The sequence below is a fragment of the Aquarana catesbeiana genome, linkage group LG02 (genome assembly GCF_042186555.1).
Source record: "Aquarana catesbeiana isolate 2022-GZ linkage group LG02, ASM4218655v1, whole genome shotgun sequence".
Taxonomy (NCBI): Eukaryota; Metazoa; Chordata; class Amphibia; order Anura; family Ranidae; genus Aquarana; species Aquarana catesbeiana.
The window spans coordinates 8,770,555-8,793,507 of NC_133325.1; the positions used below are offsets into that span (position 1 = coordinate 8,770,555).

At 45.6% G+C, this 22,953-nt stretch overlaps 2 protein-coding genes across 2 annotated transcripts; one reads left to right on the forward strand and one right to left on the reverse strand.

Annotated features, from left to right (window-relative positions):
- Positions 1-605: 605 nt before the first annotated feature.
- On the forward strand, positions 606-4,462 carry LOC141126386 (olfactory receptor 52A1-like). Its single transcript, XM_073612334.1, has 2 exons — positions 606-1,332; positions 4,290-4,462. The coding sequence occupies exons 1-2, from the start codon at positions 606-608 to the stop codon at positions 4,460-4,462; spliced, it is 900 nt and encodes a 299-aa protein (XP_073468435.1).
- A 13,770-nt stretch (positions 4,463-18,232) lies between these two features.
- LOC141129576 (olfactory receptor 52E2-like) lies at positions 18,233-19,180 on the reverse strand. Its single transcript, XM_073617674.1, has one exon. It carries the CDS (start codon positions 19,178-19,180, stop codon positions 18,233-18,235), a length of 948 nt encoding a protein of 315 aa, XP_073473775.1.
- Positions 19,181-22,953: the final 3,773 nt, after the last annotated feature.

A 22,953-nucleotide genomic window follows, 5' to 3' on the forward strand; every position in this document is an offset into this window, starting at 1 on the left:
AAACCTGGAAGCTGATTGGTTTCTATGCAGAGCTGCACCCGATTTTACACTCTCCAGTTTTAGTATATCAACCCTGTTGGCTTTCTGAGTAAGTAGCCTATTGTTAAGGTGGATGACCCTGAGGTTTTTTTGACCACTTCTTAACAACCGTCGAAAGAGAACGTTGGCTAAAGAATAGTAACCCAGAATGTTGGTCAAATTATTATCTGGAAAAACCCAAAAGGCCTACTATGACATGGAACCTGCAGATCCAAGGGGCTATCCTCACGAATATAGTAGAAATATTGGCACATCTGGGTGTAACCCTGGATGTCCAAGCTCAGCTTGTTCACAAATGGATTCATAGACTAGGAAAACCACCCTGATCATATATACAGTATATGACCGCATCCAATACAGCATGCTTATTGTGTCTATTGTCTAATATAACGTGTTCCTAGTCAGGTAAAAAAAAATTTTGTTTTTTTTTATTTATCAATCATAATTATATGTCTTCTATCCCATTAGGTAACTTAGGTGACCTTATAGTATATTAATCCTCCACAGAGAACTGTGGAATTGGGTGTAGAAGATGATCAATGGTGAAATGAACGACATCAAAGTCAATGGCACGTTCACGTTATAACTGGGTAGGTCTCGTTGTTTGCTTATGTTATGTTCTGGCATTGTTGGGAAATATCATGCTCCTGACTGCCATCTCAGTGTGTTCTGGCCTCCACAAGCCTATGTTTATTTTTCTTTCTCTGTTGGCCTCCAGTGATGCCCTTTTGTCTACAAGCATTGCCCCAAAAATGCTGTCTGTCTGCTGGTTCCAGCAGAGGCACATTCGTTTTGAGTCATGTCTCCTCCAGATGTTCTTCCTCCATTCCTTCACCAGCTTGGAGTCAGGACTTTTACTTGGTATGTCCTTTGACCGTTATATTGCTATCTGCCAACCGCTCAGCTATGGGTCCATAATGACCAATTCCATCATCGTTATACTGTTCATCTTCTTACTGCTCAGAGCGGTCACTTTGTTTTCTCCCTGCATAATTTTGATACAGAGATTTCCAGAATTTAGAACCAACATTGTGCCCCATTCATACTGTGAGCACATGGCGATTGTGAATCTCGCTGCTGCCGACATCAGAATAAACAGTGCTTTGGGGTTAGCTTTGGCATTCACAATCTCAGGAACAGACCTGCTGTTTATCCTGGTATCCTACTGCGCCATCTTCCACGCCGTCTTCAGTCTTCCATCCAAAGACGCCCGACTGAAGACCTTTAACACCTGCATACCTCATATGTGCATCTTTCTAAGTTTTTATGGTTTGGCCATCTTCACTTTCCTGTCCCACCGGTAGGGATGAGCCGAACACCCCCCTGTTCGGTTCGCACCAGAACATGCGAACAGGAAAAAAGTTCGCTTGAACAAGCGAACACCGTTAAAGTCTATGGGACACGAACATGAATAATCAAAAGTGCTAATTTTAAAGGCTTATATGCAAGTTATTGTCATAAAAAGTGTTTGGGGACCCGGGTCCTGCCCCAGGGGACATGGATCAATGCAAAAAAAAGTTTTAAAAACGGCCGTTTTTTCAGGAGCAGTGATTTTAATAATACTTAAAGTCAATCAATAAAAGTGTAATATCCCTTTAAATTTCGTACCTGGGGGGTGTCTATAGTATGCCTGTAAAGGGGCGCATGTTTCCTGTGTTTAGAACAGTCTGACAGCAAAATGACATTTGGAAGGAAAAAACACATTTAAAACTACCCGCGGCTATTGCATTGCCGACAATACACATAGAAGTTCATTGATAAAAACGGCATGGGAATTCCCCACAGGAGAACCCCGAACCAAAATTAAAAAAAAAAAAAATGACGTGGGGGGGTCCGCCTAAATTCCATACCAGGCCCTTCAGGTCTGGTATGGATATTAAGGGGAACCCCGGCCAAAATTTAAAAAAAAAAATGACTTGGGGTTCCCCCTAAATTCCATACCAGACCCTTCAGGTCTGGTATGGATTTTAAGGGGAACCCCGCGCCAAAAAAAAAAAAAAAACGGCGTGGGGTTCCCCCAAAAATCCATACCAGACCCTTATCCGAGCATGCAACCTGGCAGGCCGCAGGAAAAGAGGGGGGGACGAGAGTGCGGCCCCCCCCCTCCTGAACCGTACCAGGCCACATGCCCTCAACATTGGGAGGGTGCTTTGGGGTAGCCCCCCAAAACACCTTGTCCCCATGTTGATGAGGACAAGGGCCTCATCCCCACAACCGTGGCCGGTGGTTGTGGGGGTCTGCGGGCGGGGGGCTTATCGGAATCTGGAAGCCCCCTTTAACAAGGGGACCCCCAGATCCCGGCCACCCCCTGTGTGAAATGGTAAGGGGGTACTTACCCCTACCATTTCACTAAAAAACTGTCAAAATAGTTAAAAATGACAAGAGACAGTTTTTGACAATTCCTTTATTTAAATGCTTCTTCTATCTTCCTTTATCTTCTTCTTCTTCTGGTTCTTCTGGCTCTTCTGGTTCTTCCTCCGGCGTTCTCGTCCAGCATCTTCTCCGCGGCGTCTTCTATCTTCTTCTCCTCGGGCCGCTCCGCACCCATGGCATGAGGGGAGGCTCCCGCTCTTCTCTTCATCTTCTTCTTCATCCTCTTCTCTTCTTCATCTTCTTCATCTTCTTCATCTTCATCTTCTCTTCTTTTCTTCTCCGGGCCGCTCCGCATCCATGCATGAAGGGAGGCTCCCGCTGTGTGACGGCGTCTCCTCGTCTGACGGTTCTTAAATAACGGGGGGCGGGGCCACCCGGTGACCCCGCCCCCCTCTGACGCACGGTGACTTGCGGGACTTCCCTGTGACGTCACGGGGAATGCCACAGGGAAGTCCCGTCATGTCCCGTGCGTCAGAGGGGGGCGGGGTCACCGGGTGGCCCCGCCCCCCGTTATTTAAGAACCATCAGACGAGGAGACGCCGTCACACAGCGGGAGCCTCCCTTCATGCATGGATGCGGAGCGGCCCGCAGAAGAAAAGAAGAGAAGATGAAGATGAAGAAGATGAAGAAGAGAAGAGGATGAAGAAGAAGATGAAGAGAAGAGCGGGAGCCTCCCCTCATGCCATGGGTGCGGAGCGGCCCGAGGAGAAGAAGATAGAAGACGCCGCGGAGAAGATGCTGGACGAGAACGCCGGAGGAAGAACCAGAAGAGCCAGAAGAACCAGAAGAAGAAGAAGATGAAGGAAGATAGAAGAAGCATTTAAATAAAGGAATTGTCAAAAACTGTCTCTTGTCATTTTTAACTATTTTGACAGTTTTTTAGTGAAATGGTAGGGGTAAGTACCCCCTTACCATTTCACACAGGGGGGGGGCCGGGATCTGGGGGTCCCCTTGTTAAAGGGGGCTTCCAGATTCCGATAAGCCCCCCGCCCGCAGACCCCCACAACCACCGGCCACGGTTGTGGGGATGAGGCCCTTGTCCTCATCAACATGGGGACAAGGTGTTTTGGGGGGCTACCCCAAAGCACCCTCCCAATGTTGAGGGCATGTGGCCTGGTACGGTTCAGGAGGGGGGGGGGGGGCCGCACTCTTGTCCCCCCCTCTTTTCCTGCGGCCTGCCAGGTTGCGTGCTCGGATAAGGGTCTGGTATGGATTTTTGGGGGAACCCCACGCCGTTTTTTTTTTTTTTTTTTTGGCGCGGGGTTCCCCTTAAAATCCATACCAGACCTGAAGGGCCTGGTATGGAATTTAGGGGGACCCCCCCACGTCATTTTTTTTTTTTTTAATTTTGGTTCGGGGTTTCCCTGGGGGGAATTCCCATGCCGTTTTTATCAATGAACTTCTATGTGTATTGTCGGCAATGCAATAGCCGCGGGTAGTTTTAAATGTGTTTTTTCCTTCCAAATGTCATTTTGCTGTCAGACTGTTCTAAACACGGGAAACATGCGCCCCTTTACAGGCATACTATAGACACCCCCCAGGTACGAAATTTAAAGGGATATTACACTTTTATTGTTTGACTTTAAGCATTATTAAAATCACTGCTCCTGAAAAAACGTCCGTTTTTAAAACTTTTTTTTGCATTGATCCATGTCCCCTGGGGCAGGACCCGGGTCCCCAAACACTTTTTATGACAATAACTTGCATATAAGCCTTTAAAATTAGCACTTTTGATTTCTCCCATAGACTTTTAAAGGGTGTTCCGCGGCATTCGAATTTGACGCGAACACCCCAAATTGTTCGGTGTTCGGCGAACTTGCGAACAGCTAATGTTCGAGTCGAACATGAGTTCAACTCGAACTCGAAGCTCATCCCTACCCACCGGTATGGAGGTCAAAGGATTCCACCTTATGTTCACATAATTCTAGCCGATACGTACACTCTCGTTCCTCCCATGCTAAATCCAATTATTTATGGTGTGAAGACCAAACTGATCCGGGAGCAAGTCCGGAAATCTTTATCTACATATCAAAGTCTTCATGTAAAGTGACTGAATATGTAGAGCTGATGTATTTTCATCCTGAATTCTTCAGATTCACAAAATAAACAAATATTTGAAGAGGTCTGATGGGTTCACCTAAAATTTACTCCAAGTACGTGTGACGGTGGAGAGATGTTAGAGTGCAAGCTCTGCCGTCAGAGCAAATGGTAATTTATTATACTGTGAGACATGTTCGAGACGTGTTTTTTGTGCAGCACTGTGGTATATGTGAGCTATATAAATCCTTCATAATTAAACAGTCCCATTTCTGTTTTGCAATGGGGTAACAGAAGCAAGGGTGTGCACAACATAGGGGGAACCTAAAAGAGAAGTATGGCCAGATCTACCTGGCTGCCTGATTGACAGCTGACTCCACCTCTTAGTGTGTGGCTGAGAGTCAGAGCCAGATGCACCTGCCCCCTCCACAACCCGGCACTTCATTGAGCACTGAAGGAACAGACCAGGAACTGTGTGATCAGAGGTCATGTGATCGCTCAGTTCTCAGTCTTAGAGCTAACATGGGTCAGCTGCAAGCATCACACCGATGGAGGTAAAGTATGTAGGGTTATTTTTTTTTCATCATACGTCTCCTTTTATGTAGAAGAATTCTCAGGAATTAATTGTGTCTGATGTTTGAAGAAATTCCGGGAACATATAGGAAGGGAACAATAGATGGCACCACTCCACTCATGCAGACCTTCAGAAAACCTAGGTCTTCTCCACATAGCTTACCAGTCTCATACTGGTTTGAGTTATCTGCTTGCCGTGTATCAAGAATGGTAAATCTTCCAGTATTTGGGTAACAAATGCTTAAGGAGACATATGACTGTTCACCACGAAGCTCAGTAGTAGCAGCAAATGAATATTGGTTTGACAACAAAAGGCCCCCAGTCTTCCTCCTTCTCACTCCTCCCTCTCCTTCTCCTCCGACTCTATATGAAACTCCATCTGCTTCCACCGCAACCTCTGTGGCCTCAAGCAGTAGGGATGGAAGTCTGATAAGGGTTTAATAGGCCTACCTTACAGCATTTGAAGTGAGGAAGAGCGTTGCCAAGCATATCTCCTGCACATCTTTGTCCAGGATAGTGTATATTCCCCAGATGGTGGAGCAGAAGAAAGAATATTTACCCAACTGCCCACATTGCCCAAGGCCAGCTTGGCAAATGTGTTGGCATTACAGCTGCTGTTGCTCCAGATGTTGGAGTCTGTCCTCTTCTACTACTTTTGGGCCAGTTCTGCACCACATGGACAGATGTCCAACCACCATTTTTTCCTCCACAAAGCTGCCCCTGCTCTCCACCAACATGTGGAAGTTAATGGACCCATGTTGCTGGACCACGCATTTAGCAGCAGGATCCACACGAGCAAGTATGTTCTATATCTTTAATAAGCACACTGGGAAAATCTGCTGACATCAAGGAAGGATGCAGGATGGGGCACATGGCTGGAGCCCGTGGTGCCACAAATTAAATAAACAGAAGGATTATTGTAACAAATTACCTTCATTGGCTTACAAAATCCATAAAGTACAAAAATATCACACAAATACTAAACAATATCCCTCACCATTTCTCCACATTAAAAGACAATGTTGTCCCAAGACACAGACTGATCATTACTGTGGTCACTATGTGTAAAAGTAGCAACCCATAGCTAGATAACATGCAAAATCTAAATGAAATCTACAACAAGGTACAGGGTTGCTTCACCAAACACACCGCCCTACAAACAAGTACCTAACACATACTGTACAGTGTAATGAAAAAGAGTCACAGCCATAATACTATTGCAGAAGGAATAGTAATAATAAACCAAAGTGGACAGAACTTGGAGTAATGTGCAATAAAAGTTCTCAAAAGTGTTTGGGGACCCGGGTCCTGCCCCAGACATGTATCAATGCAAAAAAAAAAGTTTTAAAAACGGATGTTTTTTCGGGAGCAGTGATTTTAATGATGCTTAAAGTAAAAAAAAAAAAAGTGAAATATTCCTTTAAATATCGTACCTGGGGGGTGTCTATAGTATGCCTGTAAAGTGACGCGTGTTTCCCATGTTTAGAACAGTCCCTGCACCAAATGTCATTTTTAAAGGAAAAAATCTCATTTAAAACTGCTTGCGGGTTTAATGTAATGTCGGGTCCTGGCAATATGGATGAAAATCTGTGAGACAAACGGCATGGGTACCCCCCAGTCCATTACCAGGCACTTTGGGTCTTGTATGGATATTAAGGGGAACCCCGCACCCAAATTAAAATAAGGAAAGGTGTGGGGCCCCCAGGCCCTATATACTCTGAACAGCAGTATACAGGCGGTGCAAACAAGACAGGGACTGTAGGTTTGTTGTTAAGTAGAATCTGTTTGTAATTTTGAACTGGTACATTTTTAACGTGTTTAGCTCCAGCCAAAAAATCTTTTTTAAGCTTTTTGGAAAACCTAGGGAAGGGTTATCACCCCTGTGACATTTGTTTTGCTGTCTGTGCTCCTCTTCAGAAGATTTCACCTCACTTTCTGTCACAATGACAAATGTTTTTAGAAAATTTGGGGTTTTTATTGAAACCAGGATTGGTGATAAAGCATCAGTGGAAAGGAGAAATGTGTTTCCCATATTAACTCTTACAGGAGAGAATTTCCCTTCCTAGGGGTAGATTTCATCTCACTTCCTGTTGTCTCCTTCAGTTTGCAAGTAGGAGTCGTTTGTAAGTTGGATGTTTGAAAGTAGGGTCCTGCCCTATATACTCAGCAGAAATTTGGGCCTTAGGTGTTGTTGTGGCCACAACACTGTAAGCCCTCACAGGGCCCTGCTGTGAAATATTAGATCAAGAATTGTAATTACATGCCCCTGTTGAGTAGGGGCTGAAAAATTGGGCCTTAGGCACTGGTGCTGGTGCCACAACACTGCAACCCCTCACAGACACTCTAGTTGGAGTGCAGGAACGAGCCCTGCTGCAAAGTATTACATCAAAAATTGTAATTACACGCCCCTGTTAAACAGGGGCAGAAAAATTGGGCCTTAGGCACTGGTGGCGGCGCCCAGAACCAAAAATGTTCTTACAAGCTATCATCATGATCATTGAGGAGGAAGAGGATAATTACTCAGCATAACAGGATAGTCACTCAGCATCAGCATAGGCAGTCTTTGAAGGGATCTGACATTTCAAAAAAAAATATTTGGTTACATCAGCATCAGGTGCTTGGTAGCTGGTGGTAAACCAAGACTGATTCATTTTTATGAAGGTCAGTCGATCGACCGAGTCAGTGGACAGACGCACCCTGTGATCGGTTACAAAGCCTCCATCAGCACTGAATGTGCGTTCCGAAAGAACGCTGGACGCAGGACAGGCCAGTAGCTCAATTGCATACTGTGCAAGCTCTGGCCAGTGATCCATCCTCAAGACCCAGCAACCCAGAGGATTTTCTGTGGGAAAGGTGTCCAAGTCAGATCTTGCCCCTAGGTATTCCTGCACCATGTAAAACAGACGCTGGCGATGGTTGCTGGAACCGATCAGACCTTGGTGCTGCGGACTAAAAAATTGTATGAAAGCATCGGTCAGATGGCCACCTTTTCCACCGCTCCTTCTTTGACTGACCAAAGCCTCAGCAACACGTTGTCCAGAAACAGGAGTTTGTAACCTCCCAGTCTCTGGGAACGCGTTGTACAGACCTTTCTGCAAGGCCTCCCAAAGATGTTTCATCCTCTGCTCCCTCTGCGATGGCAAGATAAGGTCCGCAACCTTACCCTTGTAACGTGGATCAAGGAGGGTTGCCAGCCAGTATTGGTCCTTCTCCTTTATACCACGAATACGAGGATCCTTACGCAGGCTTTGCAGGATCAGGGAGGTCATGCAGTGTAGTTTTGCTGAGGCATTCGGTCCAGAGTCCTCTGGGTCACTAAAGACGACATGATCCGCAGCCACCTCCTCCCAGCCACGTACAAGTCCATGGGTTTCTTGGGACTGATCCCTTAAAGACTGCTGCAGATGCTGAGTGCCCGGCTCCACCTCCATACTGACACAATCCTCTTCCTCCTCCTCTTCCTGTGTGATCGGCGGGCACGCAGGAACACTGTCTGGATAAATGGGGCCTTGAGAGGTAATGAAGTCCTCCTCTTCCTCTCTCTGTTCTGCCTCAAGTGCCCTGTCCATTATTCCATGCAGCGTGTGCTCCAACAGGTTGACAAGAGGGACAGTGTCACTGATGCATGCACTGTCACTGCTCACCATCCTCGTGGCTCAAATGGTGGCAGGACAGTGCATGCATCCCTGATCATGGCCCACTGGCGTGGGGGAAAAAAAACAAGCTCCACTGACCCTGTCCTGGTGCCATAGTCACACAGGTGCTCATTGATGGCCCTCTGCTGCGTGTACAGCTGCTGTAGCATGGCCAACGTTGAGTTCCACCTGGTGGGCATGTCACAGATTAGGCGGTTCTTGGGCAGGTTAAACTCCTTTTGGAGGTCTGCCAGCCGAGCACTGGAATTATATGACCTGCGGAAATGCACACAGACTTTCCTGGCTTGCCTCAGGACATCCTGTAAGCCCAGGTACCTGCCCAAGAACCGCTGCACCACCAAGTTAAGGACGTGAGCCATACAGGGCACATGGGTCAGTTGTCCCTGTCAGAGGGCGGAGAGGAGGTTGGTGTCATTGTCGCAAACCACCATTCCTGCCTTAAGTTGGCATGGCATCAACCACCTCTGAACCTGACCCTGCAGAGCTGACAGAACCTCTGCCCCAGTGTGGCTCCTGTCCCCCAAGCACACCAGCTCAAGCACCGCATGGCATCTTTTGGCCTGCATACTTGCGTAGCCCCTTGAACGCCTACAGAGCACTGCTGGTTCCGAGGACAAAGCACAGGAAGAGGCCATGGAGGAAGAAGAAGAGGTGGGGGTGGAGGAGAGAAGTGTGTCAGAATCATTAGTAGTGGCATTTTGGAGGCGTGGTGGCGGAACAACCTCCAACACTACTGCACCTTGTCCTGCATCCTTCCCAGCTGCCAGCAGAGTCACCCAATGAGTGAAACTTAGGTAACGTCCCTGTCCATGCCTGCTGGACCATGAGTCAGCGGTAATATGCACCTTACCGCTGACCGCCCTGTCCAGCGAGGCATGGACATTGCCTTCCACATGCCGGTAGAGAGCCGGAATCGCCTTCCGTGAGAAAAAGTGGCGTTTGGGTACCTGCCACTGAGGAACCGCACATTCCACAAACTCACGGAAGGGGGCAGAGTCTACCAACTGAAAAGGCAGCAGTTGAAGTGCTAGCAATTTTGCCAAGCTAGCATTCAACCGCTGGGCATGTGGATGGCTGGGAGCAAACTTCTTTCGGCGGTGCAGCAGCTGGGGCAGGGAAATTTGCCTGGTACAATCTGACGTCGGTGTACCAAAAGCAGATTGCCCACAAGTACTTGGCTGTGACACACCTAATTCTACACCTTCATTCCTCTCAGTGCAGGTCTCAGAGAGGACTGAAGGTATAGTGGGGTTGGAAATCTCAGCTGATGAGGAGCAAGGAGAGGTCCTCTTTGTTCTTTGGTGTGGGTCTTTTAGATACGCTTGCCAACGAACTGCATGGCAGGTCAACATATGTCTGGTCAAGCATGTGGTACCCAAGCGGGAGATGTTTTGGCCACACAAGATACGCTTGAGACATATGTTGCAAATAGCAGCGGTGCGATCTGATGCACTCGTCTCAAAAAAGGCGCACACCAAAGAACTTTTGGAATAACGCGCAGAGACAGCAGTGCCCTGCACATGCAGAGCTTTGCGGTGTGATGCAGTCAGTGTGCTGCCCTTAGGCTGGCCCCTGGAGGGCATCCTGCCTCGTTGGTGATGTGCCTCCTCCTCCTCCTCCCCTCCCTCCTCATCACTGGAGCAAACCTGGCAGTATGCTGCAGCAGGGGGAGCATGACTGCCACATTGCTGTCCTTCTTGGGCACCCCCTCTGTCCGTGCTCACGTTACTGCCTTCATCTAGCTCAGTATCATCATCAGAGCCTTCTAAACGCTGGGCATCCTCCTGGAGCATGTACCCAACACTCTGGTCAAACAGTTTGAGGGACTCCTCAGGAGGACATGGTGGGGCTAGGGAAGGAGTCACTGATGACATTGAGCCGAGGGAAGAGGCCGCATTGGCAGCTGCTTTGCCAGACAAAGTACCCTGAGCCTGGGTGAGAGAGGATAAGGAGGATGAGGACAGCTTGGTCATTCACTCTACCAAGTCTTCCGCATGTTGTGGCTCAACACGGCCAGCTGCCGAAAAAAAGGACAAGCGTGTCCCACGGCCATGTGCCGATGAGGATGCACCGTCTCCACGATCAGCACTGTTGCCTCTAGACACAGAGCCTGCTTGCCCTCTTTTATTGGCTTTTGACTGCCTGCCTCTCCTTATAGCTTTAACTGAACACTGTTCAGGGGACGCACTACCCTAACTTGTAGCTTTAACTGAACACTGTGAGCAGGACGCACTACACTAACTGTAAATAGTCTAGCTGCCTGACTGTGGTACTAATAGGATCAAAAGAACACCAGCAATTTTCTTCAGGTAGCTGTAAATACTGTAACAAGACAAGCCTGCCTGTCAGTAGCAAGATAACAGGAACAGATCTAGCTAAACTGAATACAGTGTGTATATATATATATATATATATATATATATATATATATATATATACAACACCTGTGATGCATATATATATATATATATATACACAATACACTGTAAGTGCAGCTAACTCACTGACTGTCCTGCCTAATCTAACTTTAATCAAATGACACTGTCTCTCTCTCTCTCTATCTCTCAGCACACCGGAACACACACTACACAGGGCCGCCGTGCAGGCAGCCTTATATAGTGTGGGGCATGTACTAAATTCCCTGAGCCATAATTGGCCAAAGCCAATTACGGCTCTCTGTTCAGACGGCGCTGTGATTGGCCAAGCATGCGGGTCATAGTGCATGCTTGGCCAATCATCAGCCAGCAATGCACTGCGATGCCGCAGTGAATTATGGGCCGTGACAAGCCACACGAATTTGGCGCGAATGGCCCATATTGTTCGCAATTCGGCAAACGGGCGAACAGACGATTTTTTGAGTCGAACATGGGTTTGACTCGAACACGAAGCTCATCCCTAGTGGCGACTATTTTGGTCTAGGCACCTATGTCCAGTCTTTCGTTGGTTGAGGTTACACTGGCCACTTGGGCTACACTAGAACCTCTAGTGATTTGGCATACCACATGAATTTAGACCCCTATGATTTTTATTTGTTTTTGTATATGGAATTTAATTCTATCAGGTGGTTTTGTGACAGAAAAAAGAATGCACTGTTTCCCAACACAGTTGACTGGCTCACAAAATATTTTTTTCTTTTAATTTGCCCCCAAAGCACTATTATACCATACAGCATTGCCATCTCCGGTCACCATTGCTGGCCTGCCACAGTTTCCATATCCTGCCACCATTTCCAGCTTCTTCTATCAATACTGACCTTCCACCATAACCATCTCCTATCACTGCTGTAATTCTGCAACCTTATACTGCCTTTTTTTGCCCTAGTCCAAAGTTCCAGCACATTCAAGGTACCACGTGTTTCCTCAGCCGCCAGATCTGTGCAATGTTTCTGCGGGGTCATTTTTGCATTGAGCTTCGAAATCTGGGTTGTCTTATGGTGCTCCAGCACTGTCAAGGCGTCACACCTAATGTTTCCACATCTGCCCCTGTGGAAGTATTTTCTGTAGGATAAATCATGTTCCTTAACTGCTTTTTCAGTTTATTGCTTAATCAAGTACATGTGTGCCCATTGTCTCTCTGAAATAGTGTACTCCAACTGGGTTTTTATCATTAAACACAGTCTGCAGTCTTGTAAAAGTGTTGACATACTCTGCAAGGAGTCACTAAAATATCCTGTAAATAGACTCTGAAGTTGTAAATACACTCTGAAGTTGATTTTTGTTTTTACTAAAAGCTGACTGTTGTCCCTCCTGTTCAAAATGCAGCCTACCAAAAGTGCTTAGCTACAATCTTTGATATGACAGCAATATTTCTTCTTGCTTCAAAAGTGAAAGTATCACTGATCCTCCTTCCCACCACTGCCCTGAACACATCTGAGGTGGGGTTTTTTTGGAGAGCTGTTACCTTTTTAAACAGCTCAACTCTTGCCTCTTCCTCAACTCTTGCCAGACATAGCTTGTTTTGACCCCCTCACGCTGGTCGCATCCTCCTGGGACATGTTACTCATCCCAGGAGGTTGCAGGGCCAGTATCACTGCACACTCCATGTGCACACTGAGAACCAGCTGTCATACATCAGGAAGTCACAGTAGGGTTTGCCACCTGTCTGGGATTCACCCGGACAGTCCAGGATTTGATTCACGTTTCTGGGTTTCGGATCACCTGAAACCCGGAGTTCAAAAGGATGACCGCTCCAGGTGATAGCCCCGTGTTCACACCACCCTTGTGTTTCAGGAGATGGAGGGTGCTGGCCCAGCAAATACGATAACAAGAGAAATCAAGTAGCACAGCCACACTCCGATATAATGCCTTTATTGATAAAACTTAGTCTATACACCAACAGAGGCACAGGTACAGATGATAACTGATGCGTTTCGCACCGTTAGTGGCACTTAGTTATAGCTGTAGGACTACTGACCCCTGTATGGTTAAACATGAAACATTCTTATCATGCACATCAATCCAATGCCTGGTGACATTGGTCAAGTGATTATTTTTCAATGTCATGCAGATGATCGTAGAGGACTACTATTTATATCTCACCTCCCTGCTTTGAAAGGTCTTTTTATAGTGGGCAACTTTATATCTGCCTTCTTGCCATCGCACTATATCAGGATTATACTGAATATATATATATTTTAGGATTACACTACTAATATTTATGACACCAATTAATATCTGGAGAGACTATATGGCCTGTAATTTGCATTTACATTGTTCTAGAGGGCAGAGGATCACATGGCAGAGAAGGAATGGATGAAGAACATCTGAACCAGACAATCCCCAAAGCAGACCTCTTGGAGGCTGAACCAAGAAAGCATCTCAGGGAGGACAGTATTGGACTTGAATAAGGTCTGTGAACAACAACATGAAAATGAAGAATCGCATTGGCCGGTGGAGGCTCACCTCTGTTTTAATAATAAGCAGAACACTAATATTGGCCAACAAGGTCATCAGAGAAGATCTGCAATGAAAACCAAACGCATTTGACCTTATTCATCCTTTAGTACAACAAAACCCCAAAAAATATCCCACAATGTAAATCCATCATCAATTACTGTTCATTGTCAATCGTGCTGAACAATGCCACCTGGTCTGCCGAAAAAACCCTCGGCATGTCCCATCCAGATGACTGTTCACCCGAAAAGACAGATCTTGGCTTACAGCTGAATTGTAATCAAAAGGGGCTGGGAGGTTGGTTGATGTCATTGACCAAATTATGGCTGTTGGCATTAGGTAAATATGGTCATGGGTGTAATTGGTTAGCCACCATCCCATCCCCTTGTTAACATTTAGCTGTCAGCTGCTGGGACCTGTCATTTGGTATGAGCAGTTGTCAGGATTGGACTTGTTGGCGGTTATCATGTTTTTTTCTTTCTAAGGTCAGTAGGTGTTGTTTATCGTAACCGAAAATGATCTTGTCAGGAGCATCTAGCGTTCCTGCTCCTCATTCCAGCATCCTGGTTTTGGCTGTGGCATTCTCCTTGTCTGTCTGTCCACCTGCATGGTGATTGATGTGGCCAGTCTCTGGGTGGAGACCAAACCTGATTTAAGCCAGCCATGCCTGTAGTCTCATGCTTGTGTTAGTTTGGGATCAAGCTGCCTGCTTGTCTGCCCTGCTCTGCTAGATTGGATTTCCCTCTATGACCTCGGATCAGATAACGACTATTCTCTGAACCTACCTACCTTTTTTTTTTCCCATAATAATTTTTATTAACAAATGCATAGAAAAACACATACAATAGAAGGGGTATCATGTAGTATTTTTGTAACACAGTTCAAGGTTACAGGTACACAACATAGGTATGGAATTGTCATTACAGCAAATTGAGATTTGTTTCCATATCTTCAAGTTAGCAAAATGTTTCAAGTAGACCTAAAAGAATACGAAGGGAACAAATTTGTTCCATTAAAAGAGTAGGGGTGGTATTTAGAGAAAGAAACAAAAAAAGGGAAAGAGAAAAGAAAAAAAAAAAAAAAAAAGAAAAGAACCAGGAGGGGAAAGAGGAGTCAGGAAGAGAGGGAGAAAAAGGGGAAAAGGAAGGTAAGAATATAAAGAGCATGAACGTTAGAATGGTGGGAAGGAAAAGAGAGGAAAAGGGGATAGGGGTTTCGAAAGGAGGCAGGAGGTTTAGAGTGGGGAGGAGAGGTAGGATGGAGGGGTGAAGTCCACATGACCGCCCCCATGCGGTGCCACCTCCCCGGTGTGGCTCTCTCTGTCCCCTGCCATATGGTTTAGGAGCTATATGTACTATAGCGTTGAGAACATTTGAAGTGCGACCAACAGGCCCATGTAGTCGTGAATTTTTGGATTCGTTCTTGTGAGATATGACCCAGCTCTTCCATCTCCTCTATTTTAGAGACCTTCCGAAACCACTCTCCAATCGTAGGAGAGCATGTGGATCGCCAATGTGTCGGGATGCATAATCTCGCCGCGTTCACCAAGTGCATGGCCAGAGATTTATAGTACTCATTTTTGGTTAGATGGGTATGGTGTAAGAGATACTGAGCAGGAGAGTAATCTAAAGAGTATGTTGTGACATATGTAATAAGTTCATGTACCTCTTTCCAGAATGGTTGTATGAGGTCACAATCCCACCAGATGTGGAGCATGGTACCCTTCGCTTTCCCACATCGCCAGCATGTATCTGGGATGGCTGGGGGGAATTTATGTAAACGTGATGGGGTCCTGTACCAGCGTGTTTGAATTTTATAGCCGTTTTCCTGGATGGCAACATTAAGGGATCCCTTGTGTACGTATTCGTTGATGCGAGTCCAATCCTCCTCCGTAAGAGATATCTGTAAATCAGATTCCCATGCTGTGCGTGCTGGGTCTGAGGTGCCAGGAAGTGTCATCTATAAGTGCATTGTACATATAGGAGATTAGATGTCTCTGCGGGGGGAGCTCGGGTGCATAATTCTTCAAAAGGTGTTAATTGTCTCGTCCAGGTCGTTGTTGTTGCCTGAGTTGAGAGAAAGTGTTGAATCTGTCGGTATGTCCAAAAAGGAAGGGAGTTAAGAGGGGACGAGTCTACCAAGTTCTCGTATGACCGAGGGGTTCTACCAGTAAAGAACTGGAATGCTAGTACCTGCCTACCTTTTACCTGGACTGTCATTGAACCACTCTGCCTGTCTGCCAACTGCCAGTACCTGTTTGCTTTGCTCAGTTCGTGCCTGCCCTGGCGTGGTGGTAAAGGCACCATCGCATTGTGTATAAGTCCTGGGGGCAAACGAGTAGGCCTGCTTGCCTTAAGGGTAAGGGGGCTACTACAGGCGGAGAACACAGTAGCCAACTATAGTGTCTGACCACCTGCGTTAGGGTTAAGCGTGACAGATCTGCATCGCTGGGCCACATGACTGTTAATAGATTTACATTTTGCCTTTTTTTTTTTGCTCTTTTACATAGTGGTGGCCAATATCCTTATTTTTAAAGGAGGCTTCCAATAATTCCCTATCTGCACACACACACACACACACACACACACACAACCGCCAGGCCAGGCGCAGGCCCTTGTCAATATTGTAAAAATGTGCTTTGCCAGTGGTGTCCCCTCTGGTAGGTTACCCTTTCAATGTTGAGGGCACATAGCCCGGTACGGTTCAGGAGGTTGGACTGCACGCTTCTTCTTACCTTCCCCGGCCAACCAGGCTGGTTGCTCTGATGAGGGTTAGGTATAGATTTTGTGGGGAAAACTTTTTTTTACCATTTGTTTTTTTTTTTTTTTTGCATGGGGTACAGCCTTAAAACCCATTCCGAGACACTGAAGTATCTGGGAGCAGTAGTACAAAATGTTTACCTTTAGATTGAGGGGTGAACGTCCCTGAATGTTCTGATTTGGACCTAGCTCTGAACAAGTGAAATTTCCATTTCTGAACCCGAAGGTAATCCCTAAACATGGACAAATGGGAATCTTCACAGACATCCCACCTTCCTACTTTTCTGTTACTCTAATGCCGTGTACACGCCACCAGACTTTTCCATGGACTGAACTCCGAAGGACTTTTCAACGGAGTTCTGACGGAATGGACTTGCCTACATACGATCACACCAAAGTCCGACTGATTCGAACGTGATGACGTACACCGGACTAGAATAAGGAAGTTCTTAGCCAGTAGCCAATAGCTGCCCTTGCGTCGCTTTTTGTCCGTCGGACTAGCATACAGACGAGCGGATTTTTTTCGATAGGACTCAAGTCCGTCGGAAAGATTTGAAACATGTTCTATTTCTAAAGTCCGTCAGATTTTTCGACAGAAAAGGTCAGATGAAGCCCACACACGATTGAATTGTCTGACGGATTGGTTCCATCGGACCTTTGCTGTCGAAAAGTCCGGTCGTGTGTACACGGCATAACAGGTTTTTGAAGAGTATGTACACCCAGAAAAGTAAAGTGAGTTATAGTTAGTCTGGTTGAAAAAAGACACAAATCCATCCAGTTCAACCAATAAATACACTATATTGCCAAAAGTATTGGGACACCTGCCGTTACACGCACATGAACTTTAATGGCATCCCAGTCTTATGCCCCGTACACACGGTTGGATTTTCCGATGGAAAATGTCCGATCGGAGCGTGTTGTCGGAAATTCCGACCGTGTGTGGGCTCCATCGGACATTTTCCATCGGATTTTCCGACACACAAAGTTTGGGAGCAGGCTATAAAATTTTCCGACAACAAAATCCGTTGTCGGAAATTCCGATCGTGTGTACACAAATCCGACGCACAAAGTGCCACGCATGCTCAGAATAAATTAAGAGATGAAAGCTATTGGCCACTGCCCCGTTTATAGTCCCGACGTACGTGTTTTACGTCACCGCGTTCAGAACGATCGGATTTTCCGACAACTTTGTGTGACCGTGTGTATGCAAGACAAGTTTGAGCCAACATCCATCGGAAAAAATCCATGGATTTTGTTGTCGGAATGTCCGAACAAAATCCGACCGTGTGTACGGGGCATTAGTCTGTAGGGTTCAATATTGGGTTGGCCCACCCTTTGCAGCTATAACAGCTTCAACTCTTCTGGGAAGGCCGTCCCCAATATTTAGGAGGGTGTCTATGGGAATGTTTGATCATTCTTCCAGAAGAGCATTTGTGAGGTCAGGCAAAGAGTGGGCCAACTCAATATTGAACCCTATGGACTAAGACTGGTATGCCATTAAAGTTCATGTTCGTTTAAAGGCAGGTGTCCCAATATATCCCATAATATGAGACTTCCATATAGTACAAATTACAGATCTTGAACATCTTGTAGAGCAAACCTAAATGGTATATTTCCCTTGACTTACAGGTTCTCCATGCAGAATGGTAAACATGTAAGGCCAATGGCCATGTCAACCACATAACTGTGTCTGATGATAAGGTATAGCTCAAGGAAGCAACGTTGTTGGCACTGATCTGCATTCCCCCAAATTTTGAATTGCTTAGACAATTAGGCACTAATCAGAAATACTTTTCATTGTTTTGATGTTCAGCCAATAAAAGGTGATTGGTTGCCACATTTATCTGCATGTGATTGTTCTTTCCAGTGCAGGTTCAATATGTCCAACAAAATTTGTCCAAAATCACTGACATCTGGACCTCTGTGCACAGTATAATTTTAAAACATTTCTCTTGATCTCTTTGGTTTTTATTCCATATATTATCGGGTTCAGCATTGGAGGAATGATTAGGTATAGGTTGGACAAGATAATTTGGGTGGAAGGAGCTATCTTCCCCCCAAACCTTTGAGTGACAGAGGAGAAAAGTGCCGGGATGTAAGCCAAAAGAATGACACAAACATGGCTGACGCATGTACTCCCGACTTTGTGTCTGGCCTCTCGGGATGGGAGGTTGAAGACCGCAGTTACAATCATCGAATAAGAAACTGTAATACCTATGAAATCTGCAGCTGTAAGCAGAACAGCTACTAACCCGTATACGACATTAACTCCGATGTCTGCACAGGCCAGTTTAGCCACAGTCATGTGATCACAATAAGTATGCTCAATCATGTGGCTGTTGCAAAACGGCAACCTCCTGACCAGGAAAGGATGGGGTAGCACCAGAACAGTTCCTCTCATGGCCACCGCAACTCCAATTTTTGCGATCAATGGGTTGGTCAAGATGGTAGAATATCTCAGAGGTTGGCATATGGCCACGTAACGATCAAAGGCCATAGCCAAGAGGACAGAGGAGCACATGACAGAGAAGGAATGGATGAAGAACATCTGAAGAAGGCAACCTTCAAAGGTGATCTCTTGGAGGTTAAACAAGAAGAGCAGGAGCATCTTAGGGAGGATGGCATTAGACTGGACAAGGTCTGTCAGCAACAACATGGAAAGGAAGAGGTACATGGGCTGGTGGAGGCTCTCCTCTGTTTTAATGGTAAGCAGAACACTAATATTGGCCAACAAGGTTATCAGGTATATGCAGAAGGCCGGCAATGAAAACCAGAGCTGGATGTTTTCCATCCCAGGAATTCCAACCAGGATGAAATAAGAGGAGCTCAGATTATTACCCCCAGACGTCATGACTCTGTTGTGTGCTGGTTCAAGATGCCTTCTTCTAATGTTACTCCTCGGTATGACAAAATCAGGAAACACTTTTCTTGACCGAGATAAAATACTATTCTGCAGAAGACAAAATCACAGAAAAAAAAGAGGTGCTAATTATGTTAGTGATACTACAGGCCTAAAATACGACCTATCATTTCAGTTCATCTGACTTAATGCTGGAACTAATACCGATAAAAATGATCAAAAGATGACCTGTCCCCATGAATGCCTTCAAGAAAATAGACTCTATGGCGTTTGCGTGCCACCCTATTGGTGTGGGTTTCTTGCAAGTGATTTGCTTTCCTGCCACAAACCTGAGACTGGTGTGTAGATTATCCCTAAGGCTTAAATGTTTAACTTCCATCTGCCGGTGGGAGATTCTGGCTGTAGTGCCCTCCTCCTCTCCCCACCTCTGTTTCTGGTCAATAGGCTGGGAGGTTATTCAGGATATCACCGTTAGGGGCACCCCTTGAGGATTACAAGCCTTGACATTTACTTTAGGTGGCATTAACACTTCCAGGAAGGAGACACTAATACCACTATAGTAACACACCCCTGCAGAAGGAACATGTCTTCTTCTGCATCTTCTCAGTCAATGACATGGTCTATTCCTACCCGTCCTGAGTCACATGACTCCAAAGCATTTTGAGTAGGTGTTAGTGGTAGAGAAAAAGAACGTATCTCTACCAGCTTGATTCACATCTTAAAGTTATTCTAAAAGCTCAAGGGTTTTTTTTTTTATTTCATCCATTCTATGCATAAAGGTAAAAAAAAAAAACTTCTATCTGCAGCAGCCCCCCTCAGTCCCCCAATACTTAACTGAGCGCCATTGTGATCCAGCGATGTGCACAAAAACCTGAGAGTCTGCAAAAGACTTGAGACTGGGGCGGAGGTTCACCTTCCAGCAGGACAACGACCCGAAACATCCAGCCAGAGCTACAATGGAATGGTTTAGATCAAAGCATATTCTTGTGTTAGAATGGCCCAGTCACAGTCCAGACCTAAATCACATTGAGAATCTGTGGCAAGACTTGGAAATTGCTGATCACAGACGCTCTCCATCCAATCTGACAGAACTTGAGATATTTTACAAAGAAGAATGGGCAGAAATGTCCTCTCTAGATGTGCAAAGCTGGTAGAGACATCCCCAAAAAGACTTGTAGAGAAAGGGGGTTCTACAAAGTATTGACTCCGGGGGGCGCCATACAAATGTCCCTCCCCCCACACTTTTCACATATTTATTTGTATCATTTATCATTTTCCTTCCACTTCACAATTATGTGACACTTTGTGTTGGTCTATCACATAAAATCCCAATAAAAGACATTTATGTTTTTGGTTGTAACAAAATGTGGGGAATTTCAAGGGATATGAATACTTTTTCAAGGCACTGGACCTGCTCTCTGTGTAATGGTTTTGCACAAAGCAGCCTGGATCCTCCTTTTCTCGGGTCCCTCGCTGGCTCTTCTGGCCCCTTCCTCCTGTTGAGTGCCCCCCACTGCAAGCAACTTGCTATGGGGGCACCCGAGCTCCGTGTATCCATTCAGACACAGAGCCACTGCCCGGCCCCACCCCCTCTCTAACCTGATTGGCTAACCGAGTTTAATTGACAGCAGCGGGAGCCAATGGCGCCGCTGCCGTGTCTTAGCTAATCAGGAGGGCGAGTCCCGGATGACCAAGGCATTCGTAGACATCGCTGGACAGAGATGGGGCTCAGGTAAGTATTAGGGGGGTGAGGGGGGGCTGCTGCACACAGAAGGCTTTTTATCTTAATGCATAGAATGCACCTTCTGCCTTTACAAGCACTTTAACTCAGTATATTTACCTATATTCTGCCCTTGGGTATACAGGGAAGCCCGTATACTTCACTTTTCAAGGCCTTGCACACAGTGACCCCAGGCTCTATCTTCCAGTGTAAATTTACATGATATTATCTCAGTCTGTAGAAATCTAGGGGAGGGGTAGTTTCTCACCTCGGAGTGTAACGGTGGTCAGAGGATGCAGGCTGTCACAGCTATTCTACATTATGGGAAACCATCTGTAATTATAAAGCTTGTGTGATCCTCTGGGGAGCCGCACAGAGGACAGGAAAATGACACGAATGTCAAACCATTTCATTATAATTAACCTGTAGATCCCTTAGGAGTCACCTAGAGCAGCTGGGGAGATACAAACCTTCATCTGGATGTGTCTGCCATAGGGAATTCTAATTGTTCTCTCCTTGTGATCACAGTTCATATAATTATTCCATAAGACTGGACAAAGACCCAGAAATATTTTGGATGACTCTACTTGCTATAGACTTCAGTGAGACAATGGGAATCCATGGTGGTAATCCATGTTGGTAATACATTTTGGGAATTCATGCAGGGAATCCATGTTGGAAATCCATGTTCTGAATCCATATTCAGAATCCATGTTGGTTATCCATATTGGAATCCATGCTGGAAATCCATTATTGAAATCCATGACGGGAACCCATGTTGGGAATCCATGTTCGGAATCCATATTCAGAATCCATGTTGGTTATCCATGTTGGAATCCATGCATGGAAATACATAATGGGAATTCATGTTGGAAATCCATTATGGGAATTCATGTTGGAAATCCATGTTGAAAATCCATGATGGGAACCCATGTTATGAATCCATGATGAGAGTCCATGTTGGAAATACATAATGGGAATTCATGTTGGAAATCCATGTTGGGAATGCATAATGTGAATCCATGTTGGAAAATCCATGATACAGTGAGAACATTTACAAGACTTGATAATTGTCTTCAAAGAGAAGTCCATAGACTGAGAGTATAAAAAAGAAATTTCTGGGCTTTGTGTAACCCTATAGCTTATTCATGACCCTCATTGGTTTAAGGAATTAAATAGAAGAAGGCCTTGGGGTTCTTTAACTGATACAAACAATACTTCCTTACATCATTTGTCACCTAATACTTCAGGAAATATTTGATGGCTCTTTCTCTGTAGTAAAATGTGATTTTTTTTTTGCATTATAATAGTTAGGTGAGTCCCTCAGTAGTCAGTAATGGGACCCATCGCAGATTTATTCCAACAACTTTGGCCCACTGGTTGGGTCATTTGAGTTTGACATACATTAGTCAGACTGGCCCTGGTCATTTTTCTTCACTAGGTTTGTAAGTAGTGATGAGCAAACCGGGCAAAGTTGGGTTTCCAGAAGGTTAGGAAGCCCAGGAGGAAGTCCATGATTCCCTGAACAAAGCACAAAACCAGATTCCCAGCCCAATATGATCATGACTATGTTTATTCAAGGACGTCATCTGGGATAACTAGCCAGTGTGTTTACCAACAGAAGCTAACCAGGGATCTTTCATTTTGACTTTAGTCTGTCGGGGGGTCTTCATGATTAACGAAAATCTACATTGCTGGACAATTGTGGGATATTAATTACATTAATGTCTAAACCACTGGTAACAAAAGTCAGTACACCCCTAAGTGAAAATCTCCAAATTGGGCCCAATTAGCCATTTTCCCTCCTTGGTGTCATGTGACTCGTTAGTGTTACAAGGTCTCAGGTGTGAATGGGGAGAAGGTCTGTTAAATTTGGTGTTATCGCTCTCACTCTCTCATACTGGTCACTGGAAGTTCAACATGGCACCTCATGGCAAAGAACTCTCTGAGGATCTGAAAAAAAAGAATTGTTGCTCTACATAAAGATGGCCTCGGCTATAAGAAGATTGACAAGACCCTGAAACTGATCTGCAGCACGGTGGCC